The following is a 22,012-nucleotide window of genomic DNA, read 5'->3' as shown; positions in this document are numbered from 1 at the left end:
GAAGAAAAGGAAAGCCAAATTATTACATTCCTTGCTGAAGGAAAACATAGAATCCCAAATGCTCAAAAACAAAAGATGGCAATCCTGTTGGAAGTGTTTGCTTGCCGAATTTACCAGAATGGAGAGGAGAAAGTGAGGATAAAGAGATCAGTATTCATAAGTGCACATATGGCAGTTTGGCCAGTGAGCACACTGTCTTGGCAGCTGCAAATGATTTTCCAAGTCATTGGGCAAAAGCAGGGCAGGTAATATATTGACATGGGAAATGGATTATTTTATTATATGGACATCCATATTTGACAACTTTAATTCCTATCATCCAAAACCATCTCTCAGGCATCCAATGTAATACTACTGCCAAGTAGAAGGAGCATGTTTAAAAAAAAAAAAAAACTCTTCATGCTCGGAGAAAACATTGATGGAACTGAAGGCACACTCTGGTCACTATTATTAGTCATAGTGCTTTGGATGATGCTCTTTTTTACCATATTTGCATCGTTTTTGAACTCTGTGTCAATCATTTTCCCTGAAACAATAAAAAAAATCCAGAAAGAAATCAGCATGTATTTCATAGACTATTGCAAAGCATTTGACTTCTCAATCATGAAAGGCTATGGAACACTCTCAAAGCCATGGGAGTGCAACTACATTTGATAGTCCTGATGTGAAATCTGTACCAAGAACAAAAGACCACCATCAGAACAGAATTCAGAGAAACAGAGTGGTTCCCAATAGGCAAAGGAGTCTGAAAACATCATAAGAAAAGCAGAGTTAGAATCAGAAGAAGGAGAGTGAAGATAGAAGGAAGAGGCAACAACAAGCTCATATATGTGAATGACACTATAATAACAGTGGAAAACAGCACAGACTTTGAACAGTTAATAAGGAAGGTTAAAGAGGAAAGTGCAAAGGCAGCTTTAGTGCTGAACTTAAAGAAAATAAAAATAATGACCACAGAAGCAATACATAAATTATTGAATTTATGTATTTCTTTTGTGGACATTAGACAATGAGGAAATTGAAATAAAGAATTTCTGTACCTAGGATCAAACACTGACCAGAATGGTGACTGCAATCAAGAAATAAGAAGTTTAGGAATGGGAAGGACAGCTATGAAAGAACTAGAAAGATCCTGAAGAGTAAAGACATACAACTGAGCACTTAAGTCAGAATCATTCAAGCCATTGTATTCCCATGTACAAATGTGCGAGCTTGACAGTGAAGGAAGCAAACAGAAAGAAAATCAACTTATTTGAAATGTGGTGCTGGAGAAGAGTACTTAGGATGTCGTGGACAGCCAAGAAAACAAACAAATGAATCCTTGAACAGATCGGACAAGAATTCTCCTTGGAAGCCAAGATTATCAAGTTGAGACTATCATACATTGGTCACATGTATGAAGGAATAGATCACTAGAAAAAACAATAATGCTATGAAAGGTAGAGGATAGAAGAAGGAGGGGAAGACTGCAGGCTAGATGGACAGACTGGATCAGCACAGTTACGATTATGGGTTTGCAGGGCTTGAGCAGAGCAGTGGAAAACAGGGATTCTTTGACATGTCTCATCTACAGGATTGAGTTGGAATCAACTCAAGGGCAGCTAACAACAACAATATTCTTTTGAGCCAGTAGTGTATTGGTTTTGAGCACTGGACTACAAATATATCCCCACTCAGTCGTGGAAACTCACTGGGTTACCTTGGGCAAGTCACATTCGGATCTGCCCTTTTTCTTTGGCTGCTCCTTACTCCTGGAACCTCCTTCCCTCTCAAGTACGGTTCATCTCCTCTTTACCCAGCTTAAAACTGAGTTAAAGACTATTATGTTCAGGGAAGCATTCCCAGGCATTACTTAATTTTTATTTGATTTTTATTTTAATCTGTTGTTTGTATATTTTGTTGAATGACATCGTGTTTCAATTATATTCTATTTTCTAGAATGTACGCCATTAACAGGTCCATTTTATTTTATTTTATTTTATTTTGTGTACAGTGCTGTGTAAACTTACAGCACTTCATAAATAAAGTTAGTAATATTAATAATTTTTTCAGCCTCAGAGGAAGACAAGGGCAAACCCCCTCTGAGCAAATCTTGCCAAGAAAAGCCCATGATAGGTTTGCCTTAGGGACACCATAAGTCAGAAATGATTTGAAGACACACAACCAAGAATCATCTTCCCTGAGAATAGATAATGTATAAACCAGATCTGAATTTTATGCACATGCGCGCGCGCACACACACACACACACACACACCTTTACAGATGTAAATGTCATGTATGGCTCATGTCAAAACACTAGAGGCGATCTGGGTGGGCAAACTGAGCATCCTTCTTATGAGTATTTTTCACCTCATAAGCAGTAATACTCAGAAGAGTTTCCTGGAGTTAATTCCTCAAAAACTGGCAGGCTAAAACAGCGTTTGACATTTAACACTGGTATATGATCTTCATTTGGGAAATCAGATTGTAAATTGTTTAATTCAAATACCTAACATATTTCAGCAGCCTTGTTTGTTTGTTTGTTTGTTTGTTTGTTTGTTTTGGTCTTACAACCTGAACTTGGAAAACTGAAGGGTAAAAATGATTCCTATATCAATTTTCTGTTTGATAATTTAACTGTGTGTTGCATATTAAATACTGATCATTTTCTGTTTTCTGTACTAAAAGGCCTTGAAATCCCCACCTCTTTCATTAATACTACACTTGAGGTTTCAAATTAATCTGAGCAAATCATAGATCACTGAGATGCAAATCCTCATTCTTAATTAAATCATGTAATTATTTTCATTAAACAATTGAAGGATTTCTCCCCCATGCCTGGCTAGTGGTAGGAACAATCTACAATTAAAATTGGAATTAGTGTGGCACAACATTCAGTTAAGGGACAAAATTAAGAACATTGTCCAGAGTTCAAACAAATGTTCTTGCCATCTCACAGATGAGGAGAAAAATCATGTGATTTTGCACATGGAAACATAAGAAGTAAGGATTTACACACCTGAAATCTATTGATGTGGTCAGTGTTGGAATGGGGGTAGTTTTCTGTTTACTGGTTTTCATTTCTTTTCCGCTTCTGTGCTAAAAGTCTTCTCTCTCCAGTATGGTACAATACATACCCAAATTAAAAAACAAAACAAAACCACAAAGTGCCATAAACATTTTTCTATATTATATTACATGAAATTAATGGAAGGCATGAGTAGCTTCTTAAATGCCAGGATGCTATTTCCTAACTTGAAACTTACTGTAAAGAGCTCCATATCTTACTAGCAATAATGCTCTCCTAGCATTAAAATAACCCCTAATAGCACTTCTATTAATTATCCAATTATTTGTGAAACATCAACAGTTTGTTCCATTATCTTCTTTCTTGATTTTAATTAACAGCAATAGACATTTCATGGTTTCAGTGCAAAAGTGGCCACAGAGATGAAATATGACACCTCAGCTATTTCTTTCTGGTTCTCCATAAAACACCTCACCAATACATTTTGAATTGGCTGGGGAAACATTAAGAAGCTGATATCAATAACCCTTGTGTAGTATGTGTAAGGATGTGGGATATTCTTGTTGCAGATAAATGCCTTCATTCTTCAGGTATACATGGTAAGGCATACTCTTCTTACATTCTTTTGTTTCTTGCACAGAAAACAAGAGTATTTCCACAACATGACTTGAGCATCTCCAGTAAAGGTAGGTATCTTCTGGGAAGGCAGACATTTTAGGAGCAACACACACTGCTTCTGTCACATCAGTTTTCTAATTTCCAAAATGAACAAAATAACACAGTGAATGATGCCAATATGCTGTTACCAGAAGGAATGTGGCTTGTGATTTGCTGCAGGAATGAATGTGGCCTGTGATGGGGATGGTCTGTCACTGTTTTGTAGGTTTTGGTTGAATCCATAGTATTTGCAAATAGGGATGCGAAATACTTTTATGGCCTCTTCACACTACACAATTCAAAGTGCTATTTATAACTTTTAAAGACCTATATGCTGAGGTCCTGGTTATCGTCATAGCAGCAGGCTTGACAGAAGTGCATTTGAAAAGTCTAAATATCTTAGTGGATCAGAATTAAATTTGGGTCAATAGTGTGGTGTGGCAGCAAAAAGGATATCAACACCAATTTGAGTCCCAGTCCTGGGAAAAGAGCAGGATACAAATAAATATAATAAATAATAACAATTTGATGCCCAGACCAAGGAAAGTGTTAGCAGCAGTCTATTCTGCTTTGGTCAGGCCTCACCTGTAATCCTGTGTCCAGTTCTGGGAGCCACATCAGTAAGCTAGAAGATGTCTGCGGAGGGTGAAAAATATGATAAAGATCTGCAAATTAAGCCTTATCAGGAAAAGCATAGAGATTCTGGAGGAAAAACTGCTGAAAGATAATATGAGAGCCATCTTCCAGTGTTTGCAGGAATATTACATAAAGGATGGAGCAAACTTGTTTTATGCTGCTCAAAAAGACAGAACAACTTGATTCAAATTAGAAGAAAAGTGATTCCAGTTAAACTTTAGGAAGAATGTCCTGACAATAAGAGCTGTTTAACAATGGAAAAGATTATCTTGGACAATGGTGGGCATTCTGTCACCAAAGGTTTTTCAAGTGAATAGCCATTGGTCAAGAATGCTTTACCTATGGAGTTCCTGCATTGGCAATGTGTTGGACTTAATGAACCTAGAAGCCCTTTCCAATTCTTTTATCACACCCGTGGGTCTTTAAGTGGAGTGGTTGGTTCATCTTGAATAATTAATCTACCTTTAATTTGTTTTTGGGTGGTCTTTACTAACACACCCAATTAGCATGATAGCCATTTGTAATTAATAACATACAGGTTTTTTTATTTATTCTCCACCTTCTCCTCAGCCATGAGACACAAAGTGGCTTACAAAAGTTAAAACAGAGAGAGATTAAAAAAAATCCATATCACACAAAAGTTATAATATAACTAATTCCATTAAATAATTACTAGGATTGAAAGCAATTAAAACCTATACCTATTAAAACAGAAAACAAACCAGCAGCCAGCAGAGTGGTTGTAACAAAGGAGTTGTATACTCACTGTACCCAGTCCTAATTAACAATCTGGCCAGAGTTCTTAGGGCTGGTTCATTTTTCCAAATGGTCTCTGCCAGTCCCACATAAAGAGCATTACAGTAATACAATCAATAAGGCATGTGCCGCCATAGCTAGATTATTGCCTCTGGGAATGACCTTTAACTATGTAACTGCACTCGTCTTCACCACAGAAACCAAGATTTCAGGTTCAGGGCTGAATCCAAGAGTATCTCTAAGCTGTGGACCTCTTCAAAGAAATTATAGCCCCATCCAGCAGGAATATGACTGTTTTCTCTGGCTTAAGTTTCAATCCATTCCATTACTGATGACAGCTGTTGGTGTAGAACAGAAATAGTTACCTTGAGAGAGAAAAAAAGTAATAAAATTGGGGGTCCTCAGCATACTGGTGGCACAAGACCACAACATTTTGGACAACCATCGGTTTATTGTGTATGCTAAATAGCATGGGACAGAGAAACCAGTGCTGAGGGACCCCCAGGCAAGGGCCAAGAGATTGAACAGGAGTGCCCCAACACCTTCTGGGTTTGCCTCTCCATGGAAGAATGAAGCCAGTATAGAACAGTGCCACCAAGTTCCATTTCAGCAAGGTGACCCAGATGGATACCATGGTGGATAGTATCAAAAACTGCTGAGTGAACCAATAAGGACTCACCTCCTCATCCAGTTTCCAGTGTAGGTTATACACCAAGGCAGCCAATACTATCTCTGGCGGGTTACAGACCACCCATTTGGGGCGGGCTGTACCCGCTCCTTTCCCTAGTGTATCTGGGCCTCAGTGGAGAGAACGGCAGCCGCTGAGGCCCCGATCCGCTGCTTTTCAGGCTGCGGGGAAGTGGCAAAATGCCGCTTCCCTGCAGCCTGAAAAGGGGTGTCCCTGGGGCTTCAAGCCCCAAGGACACCTCGCAGCGGCGGGGAGGAGGAGAAAGGGGCCACTTGGCCCCTTTCTCCTTTGGTCCGCTGGGCGCAGCCATGTGAATAATAATAATAATAATAATAATAATAATAATTTATTTATAGCCCGCCCAATCACAAGGAATCCAGGCGGGTTACAACAGTAAAAATAAAGATAATAAAATAAAATACAATAAATAAATAACATACAATAAAATTAAAGAGAGCGAAGTGAGTACATTCACAGTTAGGCCTGATGGAAGTTGGGCCTCTCTTTTTCACTCCCTCCCAGGTCTGATGATGATGTCATGGAGGGAGGGCTCTTCTTCTTGAGGCAAGGATTTTATTTTAATTAATTTTAATTTAATTCTTCTCATTAAATTTAAGAGAAGAATTGGTGGACAGAGTGACATAAGTCACAGTAAATGGGGAGTAGAACTAGGTAGGGAAGGCCTGCCGGAAGAGATCCATTTTAAGAGCCTTCTTAAAGGCTGTAAGAGTAGAAATGTCACGGATCTCCTTCGGCAGGTCATTCCATAGCTTCGGAGCTGCGATGGAAAAGGCCCTCTGGGTGACAGAACTTAGCCTAGATTTTATTGGCTGAAGTAGATTCTTCCCCGAGGACCTTAGAGTGCGGGACGGACAGTATGGAAGTAGGCGATCTCTTAAGTATTCTGGACCCAAGCCATGTAGGGCTTTGAAGGTAATCACCAACACCTTGTATCTTGCCCGGAAACTAATTGGCAGCCAGTGAAGGGATTTCAAAACCGGTGTTATGTGATCGGTACGACGAGTACCTGTAATTAACCTGGCTGCCATATTTTGTACAAATTGAAGTTTCTGAACTTGGGACAAGGGTAGCCCCATGTAGAGCGCATTACAGAAGTCCAATCGAGAGGTGACCAGCGCATGTACAACTGTTTCAAGGTCTCCCTGCTCCAGGAAGGGGCGCAGCTGGTGTATCAGCCGAAGCTGATAACAAGTGCTCCTGACTGTCGCATCTACCTGAGCTGTCAGGTGAAGCGACGAGTCAAGGAGCACCCCTAAGCTGCGGACAGAGTCTTTCAGGGGAAGTGTGACCCCATCCAGAACTGGCTGACATAATTCCATACCTGGGCTTGGGTTTCCTATAACAAGTACCTCCGTCTTACCTGGATTCAGTTTGAGTCGGTTTTCCCTCATCCAGTCCATTACCGCCCCAAGACAGGCATTCAGAGGAGAGATGCCATCCTTAGTCACTGCATCAGTCTGAGACATAGAGAAATATATTTGGGTGTCATCAGCGTACTGATAACATCCTGCCCCATGTCTCCGGATGATTTTTCCCAGCGGCTTCATGTAAATGTTAAACAGCATAGGAGACAATATTGCGCCCTGGGGTACACCAAATTTTATCTCTCTTTTAGAAGAGCAACTGTCTCCTAGCGCCACCATCTGGAATCTGCCCGAGAGGTAGGACTGGAACCACTGTAGAACAGTGCCTCCAATACCTAACTCTCTCAGGCGTTCCAGAAGGATACCATGGTCGATGGTATCGAAGGCCGCTGAGAGGTCTAAGAGCACCAGCAGGGTCACACTTCCCCTGTCGATGCCTAGACGGAGATCATCAACTAAGGCGACCAAGGCCGTCTCAACTCCGTATCCTGCCCTGAATCCGGTTTGAAATGGGTCCAGATAATCAGCTTCATCCAAGACTGCCTGTAGTTGATTGGCGACCGCCCTCTCAATCACCTTGCTCAAGAATGGTAACAACGAGACTGGCCTATAGTTATTTCTATCCAGAGAATATGTGAAGGCTGCGCCCAGCGGACCAAACCAGGAAGGAGCTCCGAAATGGAGCTCCTTTCTGCTCTACGCTAAGGGCGCACTAGACGCCCTGGCGCGGAGCGAGGACGTCACTTCCATGCCGCCCCGTATAGAGGTGGCGTGGTCGTGATGTCCTCATGGCGGCGGCCGTGTGGAACGGCCGCTGCCATTTTGTGCACGCTCCATGCATCCTAGGGTTGGGGGCGTCCGGAAAGGACGCCCCTTTTTAACCCTAGCACACGCGGAGCACGTACTAAAGTGCCCGTTTGTAACGGGCTTCTGTCCCACAGCTGGGCCTGAAAGTTCTGAGAGTTCTGGTAAGATGGCGGAGCAATGCTTGCAAACCACAGAAGCAGGTGGTAAGTGACACTGGTCACAACGTTTCTAGCTAGGATAATCCAGCAAAAAAAAAAAAAAGGCTAGAAAACATCCCCCCCCAATAAAGGGGAATCGGATGGGCCCATAGGGTTCTCATATTGAAGGACTCAGTTCACAGTTTGGGGGTGCTCCTTGACTTGTCGCTCCACCTTACATCTCAGGAGCACCTGTTATCAGCTTCGGCTGATAAGCCAACTGCAACCCTACCTGGGCCGGGGGGACCTTGAAATTGTGGTACATGCTCTGGTGACCTCTCGGTTGGATTTCTGTAATGAGCTCTACATGGGGCAACCCTTGTACCATACTCGGAAGCTACAATTGGTTCAGAACATGGCAGCAAGACTGGTCACTGGATCCTCCAGGGCCAGTCACATAACACCTGTACTTAAAGACCTACATTGGCTGCCTATTCGCTTCTGGGTGCAATACAAGGTGTTGGTTATTACCAATAAAGCCCTAAATGGCTTGGGCCCAGGGTACTTGGAGGACCGCCTCTCTCCATATAATCCGCCCCGCACACTCAGGTCAGCCAGGAAGCAACTGTTGAGAGTTCCAGATGCAAAATATTCTACGACAGCACAGAAAGCGTTTTCCATCTCAGCCCCACAGCTCTGGAACTCTCTTCCCGGCGAGCTCTGCTCGGCCGCCTCCCTTGACCTATTCAGGAAGGGGCTAAAAACCTTCCTTTTTCAGCAAGCTTTCCCCTGATTCGATGTAATTCCTGCTTTCCCTTCACTGCATTCGTATTTGAGCTAGTTTTGGAAGTTGTTGTCTGTAATTTTTTAATTCATTTTATTGCTGTTTTTATGCTGTTGTATATTATTGCATCTTGTAACCCACCTTGATCTATGGAAAGATATTATTATTATTATTATTATTATTATTATTATTATTATTATTATATTGGAGGCTAACACCAAATCTCCAAGGATTCTCTGATCCCAGAGGACAGCAGCGTGGAGGTTTCCAAGAGATCGTGGGCAAACTGCAGCCATGAGTTGGGGCTGAGTGCAGCATAGCTCCATCACTGACCCTTTTTATTTAGAAAAGGAAAGAAACTAAATTAAATAGCAGTGGGAACTCAGAGATCCTCTACTTATAAAACTCCATTGGAAGTTGAGACTAACGTTGTATGGGAAATGAGTGATTTGAATGAACTGTGTACGAGTGAAAGTGAGAAAGTGAAAGTGGAGAAGAGTTAAAGTGGAAGAGACTCCATAGTTGAGAGTGTGTGGGAAAGACAAGGGAAGAAACCAATTTTGAGCAAAAGAAATACTGTAATAGGACAATAAAACCTGATTAACTGAAAATACTAGATAACAACAAAGATTTAAAGATATAATTGTGGAACAGAACTTCTTAAACCAAGGAACCCTGAAACCTTAATTAGCTCCAGAAATTTAATGGCAGACAGTGTGTATTAATTAACAGAGGGAAGACTAGAAAAAGGGAGGCAGAGGATGATGTGATGTTAACATAAAAGTGACAAGAAAGACAGTGAGCTATAGGAATGAGAAAGGAAGATGAGGGGGAAAGCAAAAACAAAGGGTGAAGAACAAGAAAAAGACATGGTAGCAAATTTGACTTGGACTGTTTAATAAAATTGTTTTGAGAAAGTTGATTTGAACTGCCTAATAAAACTGACTTTATAATAGAACTGACCTAGACAAACTGATCTGGACTGTTTAATACAAATTAATACATTTGAGCTGGATTGAAAGATGATTTAGACTATTGATTTGGAGTATTAATTTGGAGTTTTAATTTGGATTTAAAATAAATTAATTTGGACTGTTCAAATATTCAATTGGAACTGATTTGGATTAATTAATAGAATACATCTGAAATTAACAACTTAAAGATATTACCAAAGAAAATATTGGACTACAATCTGATAACAATGGAATATAAACAATAAAAAAAGAATTTTCCTGGAGATTGAATGAATATTTATTAAAGGATGAGGCAACAAAAAACAACTTAAGGACCAACTGAAATGTTACTTTCAGGAGAATACGGAAAGAGATACAAGAAGTAATATGGGATGCATCTAAGGCAGTTATCCATGCCATGGCTTCCTAATGGAGGAAAAAAAGAACAAAAGAAATGCAAGAAATCTTGGAGAAGATCCAAGAAAAAGATAAAGAAATAATAAAAAAGCCTACAGATAAAAGCATTATTAAAGAATTGAAAAATTAGAAGAAACAATTATCTGGTTGTGGTGATGCCAAGTTTGTGTAAGGTGGGACTAAAATCTAAGTTCATGACGTGTGCATTGATCAGCCAACTGGCAAATGCATAGTTTTTCAAAAATAAATAACATGGAATTATTCCAGTTCTGTTTTCAAAATTATCATCAAGATGCATCAGGAGGTAAATCCTCAACTATTTCATCCTCACACGTAAAGATAAATGATGACAACATTTTTATCTCCGCTGTGGGAGAAGATGAATATCACACTGTAGTATTCTTCTGCTATCCAAATGTCCTGAGGTGTGGCAAAGGTATTGTTTTGAGAAAAGCCTCTCCACTCCCATGTTCTGTGCAGAATATGTTTTCTGGCCATGAAACACATTTCTTTGCAACATACAGAGTTTGTTCTGTATGTTGCATTTTTTCTGCATAGGAAATCCTCTGCAACACTTTGGGATATTTGAATACCAGAAGAAAACTCAGGAAAATTTTCACTGATCCATTATTCTTACAGATTTTGGGGTGGGGGTTGTCTCTGATTGTCAGGAAAATTGCTTTTCAGCCTGGGAATGAATAATGCTGAATATTCTTTCTATCCCTAATCTTGAGTGATTCATTACTGACCAAGATCAGATCACTTGGCTGATATGAAATTGTCCCCAAGCCCAGAAAGACCCTACAGTGTCAATTAAAGCCATGTAATAAAATGTCCAAACCACTGTAATGATACAGAAGTGGAGAAGGCTTTTATGCTGAAACTGACCCTTTGTCCATCCTCTGGAATGAGTACATTGGACCAGGTTCATTAATAGCCAGTGAGATACAAGGTAGTCTTAACAGATATTTTATTATACTGTTCCCTCTATTTTACAAAATTGGACTATGCAAGTCCCTTTAGAGAAACAAGTATCTTCTAGCATCCTTTTGTGAGCCTGTAGTTAACGTTTCACCTCCTCTCAGTGGAAGTCTCCAACCTCAACCATAGTTCTTTCTTTGAGATCCTTCTATTTTTCTGAGTTCCTTTCTCCCAGTTCAGTAGCTTTTCTGAGGGAATGAATTGAGATAAATTTTAATGAAAAGGGATTATGAGTTTTGCATGAGGTGTATGCCATGTTGATCAGATGGAAATTTATCTTGCCACCTCTGGTGTTTCGGTCACTTCCATAAACTGCCCTGGGGGCAGACAAGAGCTTTGTCAATCCGTTGTTTCATCTCTGATGAAGTATATGCATTAGACTTATTGAAACCCCATGTGGCCGATGGGTCATAAAGACTTGCAATAAGCAATAATGACAACAACACTATTCCATCATTAATCTGGTTTTTGTGTTTTGTTTTGTTTTGTTTTGTTTCTTCTGTCCACTTCTTTCACTGTGGTTGGCTTGAAAAGCTTGTAATAAATGTAACGTCCTGTGGAACTCTAAGATTCAAACTAACAAACAATTTGAATTTAATATGCCAGACATAACTGAAGCTGAGAAAAAGAAAAATTGGATTATAGATATGGCAATCCCAGGGAACATTAGAATCAAAGAGGTAGAGAAAGAAAAGATTATGAAATATTGAAATCTACAAATTGCGTTTCAGTGGCTCTGGCAAAAGAGAACAACTGTGGTCCCCACAGTAATAGATATTCTTGGAGCAATTACAAATAGACTGACAAAACATATGAATGAAACTTCCATTGATAGGATCACAATAGCACAACTGCAAAAATTAACCCTGCTTGGAATATGCCACATTGTCATGATATCTAAATGATTGGACAGAATCAAAACCCCTAGTCATTAACCACCTAATAGACTGTGAAAATAATAATAAAAAATAAGAATGTTAGTTTGCCAAAAACAGCTATATATGTCAAGTCTGCTGAGCTCCTTCACCAATTGAAAGCATATTAGGCTATGTTATATTGTTGCACATTCTAGTGGTCATGATCATCAGTAATGTCCATTGCTAGGTTCATGTACAGTGTACAGGTGTCCTATGTGGATTCTAAGCTATGTAAGTGAAGTTTCTCCATGAAAGGGCTTAACTAGTGCTCTCCCTTGTGTGGAGGAACTCTCTACATATATCATGCTGGTGCCTTTGTAAGGTAGCTAAAAACATGGCCTGATGGCGACATGGCCAGCAAACACGGCTAGTCACAGCACTGGTTGCTATGGCCCCTCCATTCCCATACATGGGTGATCACATGAAAAGTGAAGTTTATATGTATTTCTGTTGTCAATAAGATCTCAGAAGTACTATCAATAAACAAGCCATCTATACCCTGACTCTAGGGAGAAAAGGAAGGTAAGTTGGAAGTGATTTGACATTTCAAATAAACTGAAATGTCCATTTACCAAAAATATAAACTAAAAACTTTACAATAAATAATAATAATAATAATAATAATAATAATAATAATAATTTATTTCTATACTGCTTTCCTGCATTGATCAAAGTGGTGTACAGAACAAAAGAATACAACAATACAATGTTATGACATCTTTATTTAAAGAAATGATTCATCATTTTATCCAGTGTTTGTCCTCTTTTCTGCCTTCGTTCACTGTAAACTGATTCCAGAGGAGCTCAGTCACATGAGTGACCCCTAATGGAAGATGATAACGTGACAGAAAGGGATAACTATACGGCCAGCATTGATTTTACAGGGATTTTTTAAAAAAATAATTAGGCTGAATGGCGGGTTTGGCACACACAGCCGCACTAACTCACAAGCTTCCTTTATCCACCACTGGCAACCTGTTAAGCTTTTCTCTTATGAAAAACATTTTACAATGTAAAGAAATAGCCATGTTACTTTGGAAAACCAATATGCAAAGGGATTTTGTAGTACCTTTGAAACTAGAGAGGTTGGTAGCATTACCTTTCGTAGACTTGAGTCTACTTGTTCTGATGCATGAGATGGAGTGGAAAGTGCAGGGAAAGACCTATGTAAGCAGGCTGTGTGAGAGAGTGACCATAGAAATTCAAAACTTTGTGGGTATGGAGATGAGGTGGCAAGTTCAATTTTAACCATGGTTGCTGGGGGGACAAGGCAAGAGAAAGGATCTTGCCTAAACGCGAGGTGAGTATATAAATATATGAATGTGTATTGGAATGTAGTATGGGAATCAGAAAGGACATGTGATAAACTGGCTAACAGTGCCCTTGTGAGGCTGTAATATGCATAAATATGCCAGGAAACTATTGTGTCTGTTCAACCCACTGTTGATGGACTGCAGTTTGTGGATACATTCCAGTTTTGCAATTTTTGTTTCCAATATTCCTTTGCTCACTGATTTTAAAATGTAAAAAGTAAGGATAAAAATAAATCCATTTTCAAGAGCATTCTAACAGAGGGTATACAAAATCTGTAAGATGTAGCCAAAATCTGTGTAAGGGAATTTTACTTTAGCTTAGAGCCTGTTAGGCAACAAACAACCCTCTTTTGTATACCATGAGAAAGGAATATCCAAGGAATTGAGCAAAGGCAGAATTCTTACAATTAATTGTTTCTTTTATTGGGGGAAGTCACACAAAGTCACTAACACACACATTTATGCAATGCTCAGGAAATCAGAAATTAGCATGGAAAAGTTTGGCGGCTGAACTAACGGTGATACACAAACATGAGGATACTTCAGGATACAATTGGTTGGTGCAGAGTGGGGCATGGCTGTTCTGATGAGCGGAGATGAATGAGTGCACCAGAGCTAGTCAGGTTTCACAGAAACAGAGTGTCCCCATGGAATCCAAACTAACACACTAAGTGAGGGTTTTGGAGAACTTATATAGGCCAAATCTAGCCTCTGGACAAAAGTGATTTCACATCTATGGGTGAAGTCATGCTCTGGCAGTATTCAAGGTGGGGGTGGGAGCTTGATTAAGCCCATCAGGCTCATCCGGTGATATATTCTTTTGGTTATGGAGGTGTTAATGTCCCATTTGCAACTTCTAAACTATCTGCTTACCCTAAAAAGACCCAGGGCACTGTCCCCCAATGGTCCTGTTAGTCTGATTTCATCTGGGTGTAGTGTGGACATGTCCCCTTGCTTTGGGGATTTTGGTGGACTGCATTGCAGGGTCCATCTGGGGTCATGTGGAAAATTACACACACCAAAATTTCAGAACATCTCGATGTAAGTAACAAAGATATTAAAAGTATCTGGAAGACATGATACTTGCTTTTGCTATCTGCTATGGTTGTTCCCTTAGGAGTTTAGAGGCAGTTCCCAAGTAACTCACAGAAGCCCAAGAAATATAAGAAATTTTATTTTTACTGAACTGAACTAGGCAGGAAACAAGAAGAAACCTACACATTAATATAACATTGAAAGAAGCAGTATCACAGCAAATGCAAAGTAATAATCCCAAGCTTATTTTTATTCCCCAATCAAACAGTGGTGCCTTCCCTTACCATTTTCTCTTTCCCCTTTTTATTTTGCTTGTTTTCAAACTAGCTGTAATAAACATTTTCTCTCCCAGTATTAAGGAATACACAATATAATGTTGGGGTATTAAGGATAAATAAACATTTGACCAGCAAGAATGAGTGAAACTATCAGATCTACTGATTCACCCCGCCACCAAAAAAAAAAGTTAAAGCAAGAAAACAAGAATAGCAAATATATGGCAGAAGGTGTGAAATATCTACAATGTAGTGAAGTATATACTGTATAGTTTGAATGTCACCACTACACCACATGCACAAAAAATGGCATGGTGTAGGGATGTACTTGTGGTCTGCATCACTAACTGTGTCATAAACCAACATGTGTCCATAACTGTGTACAGCTACATCCTTTTCATCAATCACCACTACATTTGATGTGCTACATAGAGTGCTAATTTCACTTGCCTGGAAGCAAAACATAACACATTGAGTGCTCAGATTATGTTTTATCCCCCCAATGAAACTATCTCCTTTATAGAAGTTGTGTGGACTTTGCTCAAGAAATGGAAAACAAATTCACATTTCCTATGCAATAAAACAGTCCCAAAAAGGACTTAAGGATTCTTGTTTCAGTTTAAAATGGGGATTTTCCCTCCATTCTTCACCATTGTTTTTTCCTTGCCTGCAGAACATCTTAATTACATACCCTTCCCCTTCAAATAATGTGCTAAATATAAAAGCAAAATTCACTTGCAAAAGGCCCTAATTAACTTATACCAGAGGCTGATGATAGAAAGTGGAGTTATCAGAGAAACAATGGGGTGTGTGGATTGAAGGCCTGTTCAGTGTGTGTGTAATGTTTTTAAATGGCCTTAGTTTTCTGGTTACCACATTCATCCCCCTACATTCATCTAGAAAATGGCTAAAGATAATTTCTAAAATAAAAGTTGCTGTCCAGTAGAGTAGTACTTTGGTACTTTATGTTTTGTGAAGCTGGAGGTTTCTTGTAGGAGAGTCAACAATTTGTATTCCTAAAATGGGTTCATGGAATAGGGGACAATGTTCACAGTTTATAAACTGAAATTCTCGCAATGAATATAAATGAAGGGGGATGGGAACATGCAGAGATATAGCTGGTGGAGTGTGTGTGTGTGTGTGTGTGTGTGTGAAATGAGGGCACTGCTTTCACAACAAAATTATTACACAAATGTCTAGCTTCCAGAGAATGAGATATGGAAAATCATTTATTCCAGAACTTTTATATTTAGTGTGTTCACATTCCTTTGGTAACTTCTTTTTCTCTGGATGTCTAAATTTGTACTTCTCAATGTGCAAGTGAATTTTTAAGTTACAGCAGTATTAGAAATTTAAAGAATTAAGGAAAATATTATGAGATAGCAGAATTCTTGTTGGGCTGGCAATGATCCCATTTGCCCCCCCCCCACTACACACACACACCATAGCTATACCTCTGACAACATTTCAGCAAGCCAGGCCACCCAACTGCCACATGTAGTCCCCTGAGTGTATAAACTCATGCACTAGAAAGGTACATCATTTTTATATGTTTATTTTGGAATTCCACTTGTTTTCATTGCTGAATGCCTAGATATTTTGGGGCAGAGTTCTACTGGTGCACTACTCTGATATAATTACATAGATGAAGGTTTGCTGTTGTTAACTGCCATCAAGTTCACTTTACCTTAAGCTGACCTTATGCATGAGAGACTTCCAAGTCCTCCTGTCATCAGCAGCCCCTGTCAGGTCTTGCAAACTCAGGGCTGTGGCTTCCTTGATTTACTCTGTTTGCCTCAGATGCTGCTGCTGAATAATCACAGACCGTGCTGGAGGAAAGGCCACAACTTTATTAAGCAAACCATTGGTAGGGTTGGCACAAAGCATGAGGTCAGGATCTGCGAAATCAAACAACCCCACGTTTGTCTGATTAACCACAACCTGGCACCCACCAGGCATTGGGATGACCTAGGGGCTAAGGAACACCGTATGACCGCATCTCTGCCATGTGTTCACATATTCGCTAAGCCTCTAGTCACCAGGAGGCGCTCTCGTGTTATGGCCCCCGCAATGGCCATATGCCTGCCCTATTCGCCCCCGGGTCCCGACTGACTCCCAAACCAGAGCTCCGTAGCCCTGGTACCACACCGTGCAGATCCTGGCCTATGCTGCCGCCCCAAAGTTGTGACAAAAAACCCAAACCCAAGCGGTGGGTGGGTGGGAGAAGGCTCAGCTCCTCCTCCCTTCCTGCTTGGCTCCTAACCATCCAGAGCCAAGCGCTGACTGAGGGCCGGGGCTGGCAGCACGGCCTATATAGGCCTAAGCCCCGCCCTCAGTACCACCTGACCAGGAGACTCCTCCTCCAGGGCAGCTGAACCAATCATCTGCCCTGGAGGACCGGAACTCCTGGTCACCGAGCCCAGCTCCCCGAGCGTCGCGGGGCAGAAGGGCATCCCTTTCGCCCCGCGCACCAATAGGGAGCTGGGGCAAGCCCCAGAGCACTCTGGGGCTTGTAGTCGTTCGCTGCATCTAGCGGCAAAGCAGTCAGCCCGCCGAGTCGGGCAACCGCTTTTTTCAATGGGATCTTCTTCTTTTCCTAATGCATTCCATGCTGACCAACATTATTATCTTTTCTAGTGAATCATGTCTTCTCATGATATGTCTAAAGTATGACAGTCTCAAATTGGTTGGTTTTTACCAACTAAGGTAATCCTAAATATTATTTATTTTCCATTGTTGACAGAATTCAAGTTGGAAAACAAACCTATAGTGGAAATGATTATGCAGAACTAATTAGATTTTTATAGTACTTGGCCACCTGTCATCACACAGTGAGATGCCAAATAAATTTACTAGACTATAAGACTTAACTAAGAAAGTGGGCACCTTCATATATTAATCTGGTCAGCCTAATAGAGAGCATATGCAACCAATGACTGTTGTGAAGGTCCGATCTAACCACCTATTGCTCACTTACCAGCTAAAAAGTTCTGTTCCACAGCTATTGAACCAGCAGTTTAAAGCAGCAAGGAACAAGAGCAATCTATTTCAGAAATTGTTCCTTGAAGTTTTAGCCTCGATGATAATTTTATAAGCAGTTTTGTCAGGAATACCACACAGGGATCAATGTTGCCAAGACATTAGCCTTTATCTCACAAGAAACCTATTTCAGTTATTTGAATTATTAAAACAAATTGGCTGGAATGATGTTGGGGAGTTATGAATGTATCACCTAGATTTACAAATGTGTAACCTAGAGTTACACAGTTGTAAATGTTTTGTATTCATGATCCCTGCATATTCCTAATTTAGGAGATATGTAGGGGTCATGAAGCAGCTGCTGTGATCAATGGGGGTCCATTTCCCTGTCACTCAGAAACTAGTTCACAGTTGTTCACAGTTGTTCCCCCTTCCATGAGCAATCTCTGCTGTGAGGGGGGATTGTGACAGGGACCCTGCTTTTGCCTGTTGCAACAATGATCACTCATGGGAGGGGTTGAAAAGGTCAGATCCATCCCAAGCAACAGGAGAATGGAGCCTGTTGATAGCAGTAGCTGCTTGCTGGTAAGTTGGAATGTTTTTAGGGGTGGAGGTTGGGCTGGATGTCACTGTATAGAAATGTAACTATGATGGTAATGCATTCATAACTCCTCAACAGGATTGCTGCCATTATTTGTAAAGACAATTTTAGTTTTACACTTTTAACTACAGTACTGCTATAGTCTGGCAAGTTATGATGTTAGTGCAGAAAGCTATGGGAAAACTGCAATTCATTCTTCAGCATATCTGCTGAAAGGTATGTCTGAAGAGCCTCATCTGCCACTCATGGTTGACTGATGGTGGTCATGACTAAGTCCCTGTTTCAAAGAATATTTTGTCTCCTCTTAGATGAATGCATTGTTTCCTCTATGGCATGATCAGTTGCTCAGCCAGATTATCACACTAATCAGTTCTGGTGCTTGTTGTGTATAAACTGTTCTTCAGTCTGAGAAATATTTTTTGGCTTCTTTACTCAAGATTTCCCAATCTTACAAGGAGACAAGAAAAAGAAAGAGAGAATATATTCAACATTTTGCTTGGCATTTGAAAGTTCAAGATTTAAAATTGTTTTTCCTCCTCTCTTCCCTATTATCATTTTTTTTTATTTTGCTTGAAAATCAGTTAGACCAAATACCTTTCATTTATACATGGTCAATCATCTTTGACAAAAGTCTGGAGTACTAGGGTGGAGGTACAGAGAGAATAAGAGACAGAGAAAGGCAGAGGCAGAGTAAATATTGGTGACTTTAGAGGAGGTGGGCAAAATTAAATAACTTTTTGCATGTGAGAGGAAATACATATGAAGACAATGTAGTTTGTTGTTGTTGTTTCTCTCTTTTTTAATCAAGGAAAAGAAAACTTTGCCATTGCTTCAAATGATAGCTTTGGCAGCTCTCAGCAGTCTACTGTAATGAAAAACTCTGTACCCAAGGGGAAATTCTCAGCTATAGAGCATCATTTCTCCTGAGGCATTCTAGACTACATGAAAGTTCTTTGACTACACTCAGCCCTCTGAAGCATAACCCATTTTAAAATTTATTTGAGCCCATCTATCCAGCCAAAACAAAGTCTGGGCTGAGTATTTTCACTAAGCTCTATTTGAAATTAATAAAACGTTTTGCCCAGTAGGTATAACACCAAGAAATGGCCTTTTGGAATTGTGCATATGAATACATTAACTTGCTATTTGTTCAGGAAACCTTGCTGGAAGATTTATTTATGTTTTTATTTATTATTTCATTTATGTGCCACCTTTATCCCAGAGTGGGACCCAAGGCAGCTCCCAGAGAGAACATGAAAGGAAAGTATAAATATTTAAAACTCAATTGGGGGAGCAAGAGATGGTTGTGTTTTCATTTGGCATGATTTTATTAGTAAGGACATTTTGCTGAATGTAGATTTTCTTTAAGCGATTCTTACATCAAGGATACAATATGCCAGGCACTTCACTGCTAGCAAGTTTCTTTGATAGTAAATGGAAGTTGCGCAAGACTGGAACATCAATGGAATTTCCCTAAGACAAGTTTTTTGGACTGTGTCAGGTCTACAATTCTGTAATTCTGGGTTGATATACAAAGGCTCCTAGTCCTGATAGATCAGTCAGTTTCTGCAGAATCTCTTGCTACAGAAAAGACAAAGGGAAAGGTTGATTATTATTTTACTTTGGATAATTTGCTCAATTTCAGGTTTCAAGTAAATTTTTTCTGGTGTGGTGTGAAGGAGTCCTTGAATGATAAATCTTCCAGCTACTTCCTATACATGTTCAACCTGAGTTATTAAACTATTGTAAAGGGACATCATTTGAATGCATATGCTGGGGCAACCTAGCTTAGCTATGCCGATTTATATTGGTCAGTATCTGCAAGAAGTATCTCCCAAATCCTATGTATGCATCTTTAAGCATCCTACTGGAGGAAAGAAAGGTTTGTGTATAAATGTAATAAAGCAATGACTGCAAGTGGTTGTGGAAAGATGCCTTCCTCAGTTCCTGGATTTATGAAACTACTTATATGTCTGGCTCATGATGGCCTCTGACTCCCATGTGGCATTTTGGGAGCTATTTTTGGAAGACAGCTTTCAAAATGGACTGCAGGTCCAACTGACAGAGGACAGATTGTAACACTTTCATTTTTGGATGTTTGGTAGATGCTGTCAGAGTGCTTTCTTTCAAGCAACTGAGATTAATGCAAAACTATTTTCACTGCACCTGAGTTCCAATGTTCTCTAAAACACACAAAAAAATCCAGCAACCAGAAGGTCATCTATTTGAGTCTCCCTCCTTAGAGGTCTTTAAACAGAGGCAAGACGGCCATCTGTCGGGGATGCTTTGATTGTGAGTTCCTGCATGGCAGAGGGTTGGACTGGATTGCCATTGTGGTCTCTTCCAACTCTATGATTCTATGATTCTAAATGCTGCTGTGCTGATAAAACTTACATTACCAACATGATTTTATGAGGAAATCAATTGTATCAATGTCTACAGTATATTACCAGAATCAATGAGCCAGAATAGCTTGGACTAAATTGCTGCCTACTTCAAAGTCATACAGATCAGAGTCTCTCCTATTAATTTTTTCATCTGCTGAAGGAAATTAATTATAAATGTATCTCAACTGAAGTTTGCAGTGATAGGCAAATACAATAGGTTGAAGACAGTGTGCTAGACAATGAATTATCCATACCATATTTCTTCTGTTAGCAGATTTGTAGAAGCAAATGCCATTTGGAAACAATACATGCTAATTACTGTGCCTTCCAAATAATTTTTCTTCATAAGCAATTAATTATTATTAGTTAAATTTGTGTGTTCTGTAAACACATTTTGACCACTGAAGTTGTCATCTCTACCAGTAATTGATCAGATAGTGAATGTGTAAACATTGCTAGCATAGGGGTACATGCTGTAAAGAATGCTGAACAAAGTCCTTGTTCTTCAAATATGTGGGTTTGATCCCACATATTTCAGTACTTTTCAGTCCCATTTATTTAAGCCCTAAATTCTAGGGTCTAGACGCATAAGCCTGTGTTTCTCTCCCAGTGAAATCAACTGGATCTGCCATTTCATAAATAGAAATGTATCTACTATTGTTTCTTTTTATTCTCCTCCACTGCATTTTAGAACTTGCATTCTATTGTCTCTAGGAGACATCCTGCAAATCATAGGGCATTGTGGTCCTCCTGTTGCAGCCACAGAAAAAAAGACATCTACAATTGAAAGAAAACATGTACTACAGTGTACTGGTGGCCTCCCTGTTACAGCCATTGCTCCTGCATCACTGGAGGTCTGGTGACAATAGGGTGAAAAGGGTGGATTGGTATAGATCTTCGGGATCCAAAGCCTCCTTGTTTTCTAGCACATGCCTCAAACAGAGAAAAGAACAACTCAGGCTTGAAGATAGCATAGTTAATTTCTATTCCATGGGAATGAATGGGAGGAACATTTACAAAAAGGAACAAAATGAATAAATGACTTGGAAATAAAAAGAAATGAAAGCTCATACTCGCAGCTTCTGTTCCTATCTTCTGCTCAGCTCTGTCAAACTCTTCTACTCCATCTTCCTCCCATCAATTTCAGAACCATTGCTGTAAATGTGTAAATAGTACAGGAATGCCTTTTTAATGAACACATTGATAATTTTGAGACTTTCATCACTCCAGTTTTAACAACTTTATAATTTTTCCTAATTATATGTGCATTAACGACTTGTTTTGTTTACATTTCT

The 22,012-nt window shown here is 39.8% G+C and overlaps 1 protein-coding gene across 1 annotated transcript in view; it reads right to left on the bottom strand.

Moving 5' to 3' along the window:
- Positions 1-14,618: 14,618 nt before the first annotated feature.
- LOC121928955 (laminin subunit beta-3-like) overlaps positions 14,619-22,012 on the bottom strand; it is a 36,982-nt gene continuing 29,588 nt past the window's right edge. The window contains exons 4-5 of the mRNA XM_042464285.1: positions 15,079-15,200; positions 14,619-14,631 (exon numbers count right to left, since the gene is read on the bottom strand). Coding sequence (XP_042320219.1) covers positions 14,619-14,631; positions 15,079-15,200 — 135 coding nt within the window. The remainder of the gene's footprint in view (positions 14,632-15,078; positions 15,201-22,012) is intronic.

Source organism: Sceloporus undulatus, chromosome 4, assembly GCF_019175285.1.
Source record: "Sceloporus undulatus isolate JIND9_A2432 ecotype Alabama chromosome 4, SceUnd_v1.1, whole genome shotgun sequence".
In the NCBI taxonomy this organism is placed as follows: Eukaryota; Metazoa; Chordata; class Lepidosauria; order Squamata; family Phrynosomatidae; genus Sceloporus; species Sceloporus undulatus.
This window is presented reverse-complemented; position numbering and strand designations above follow the sequence as displayed.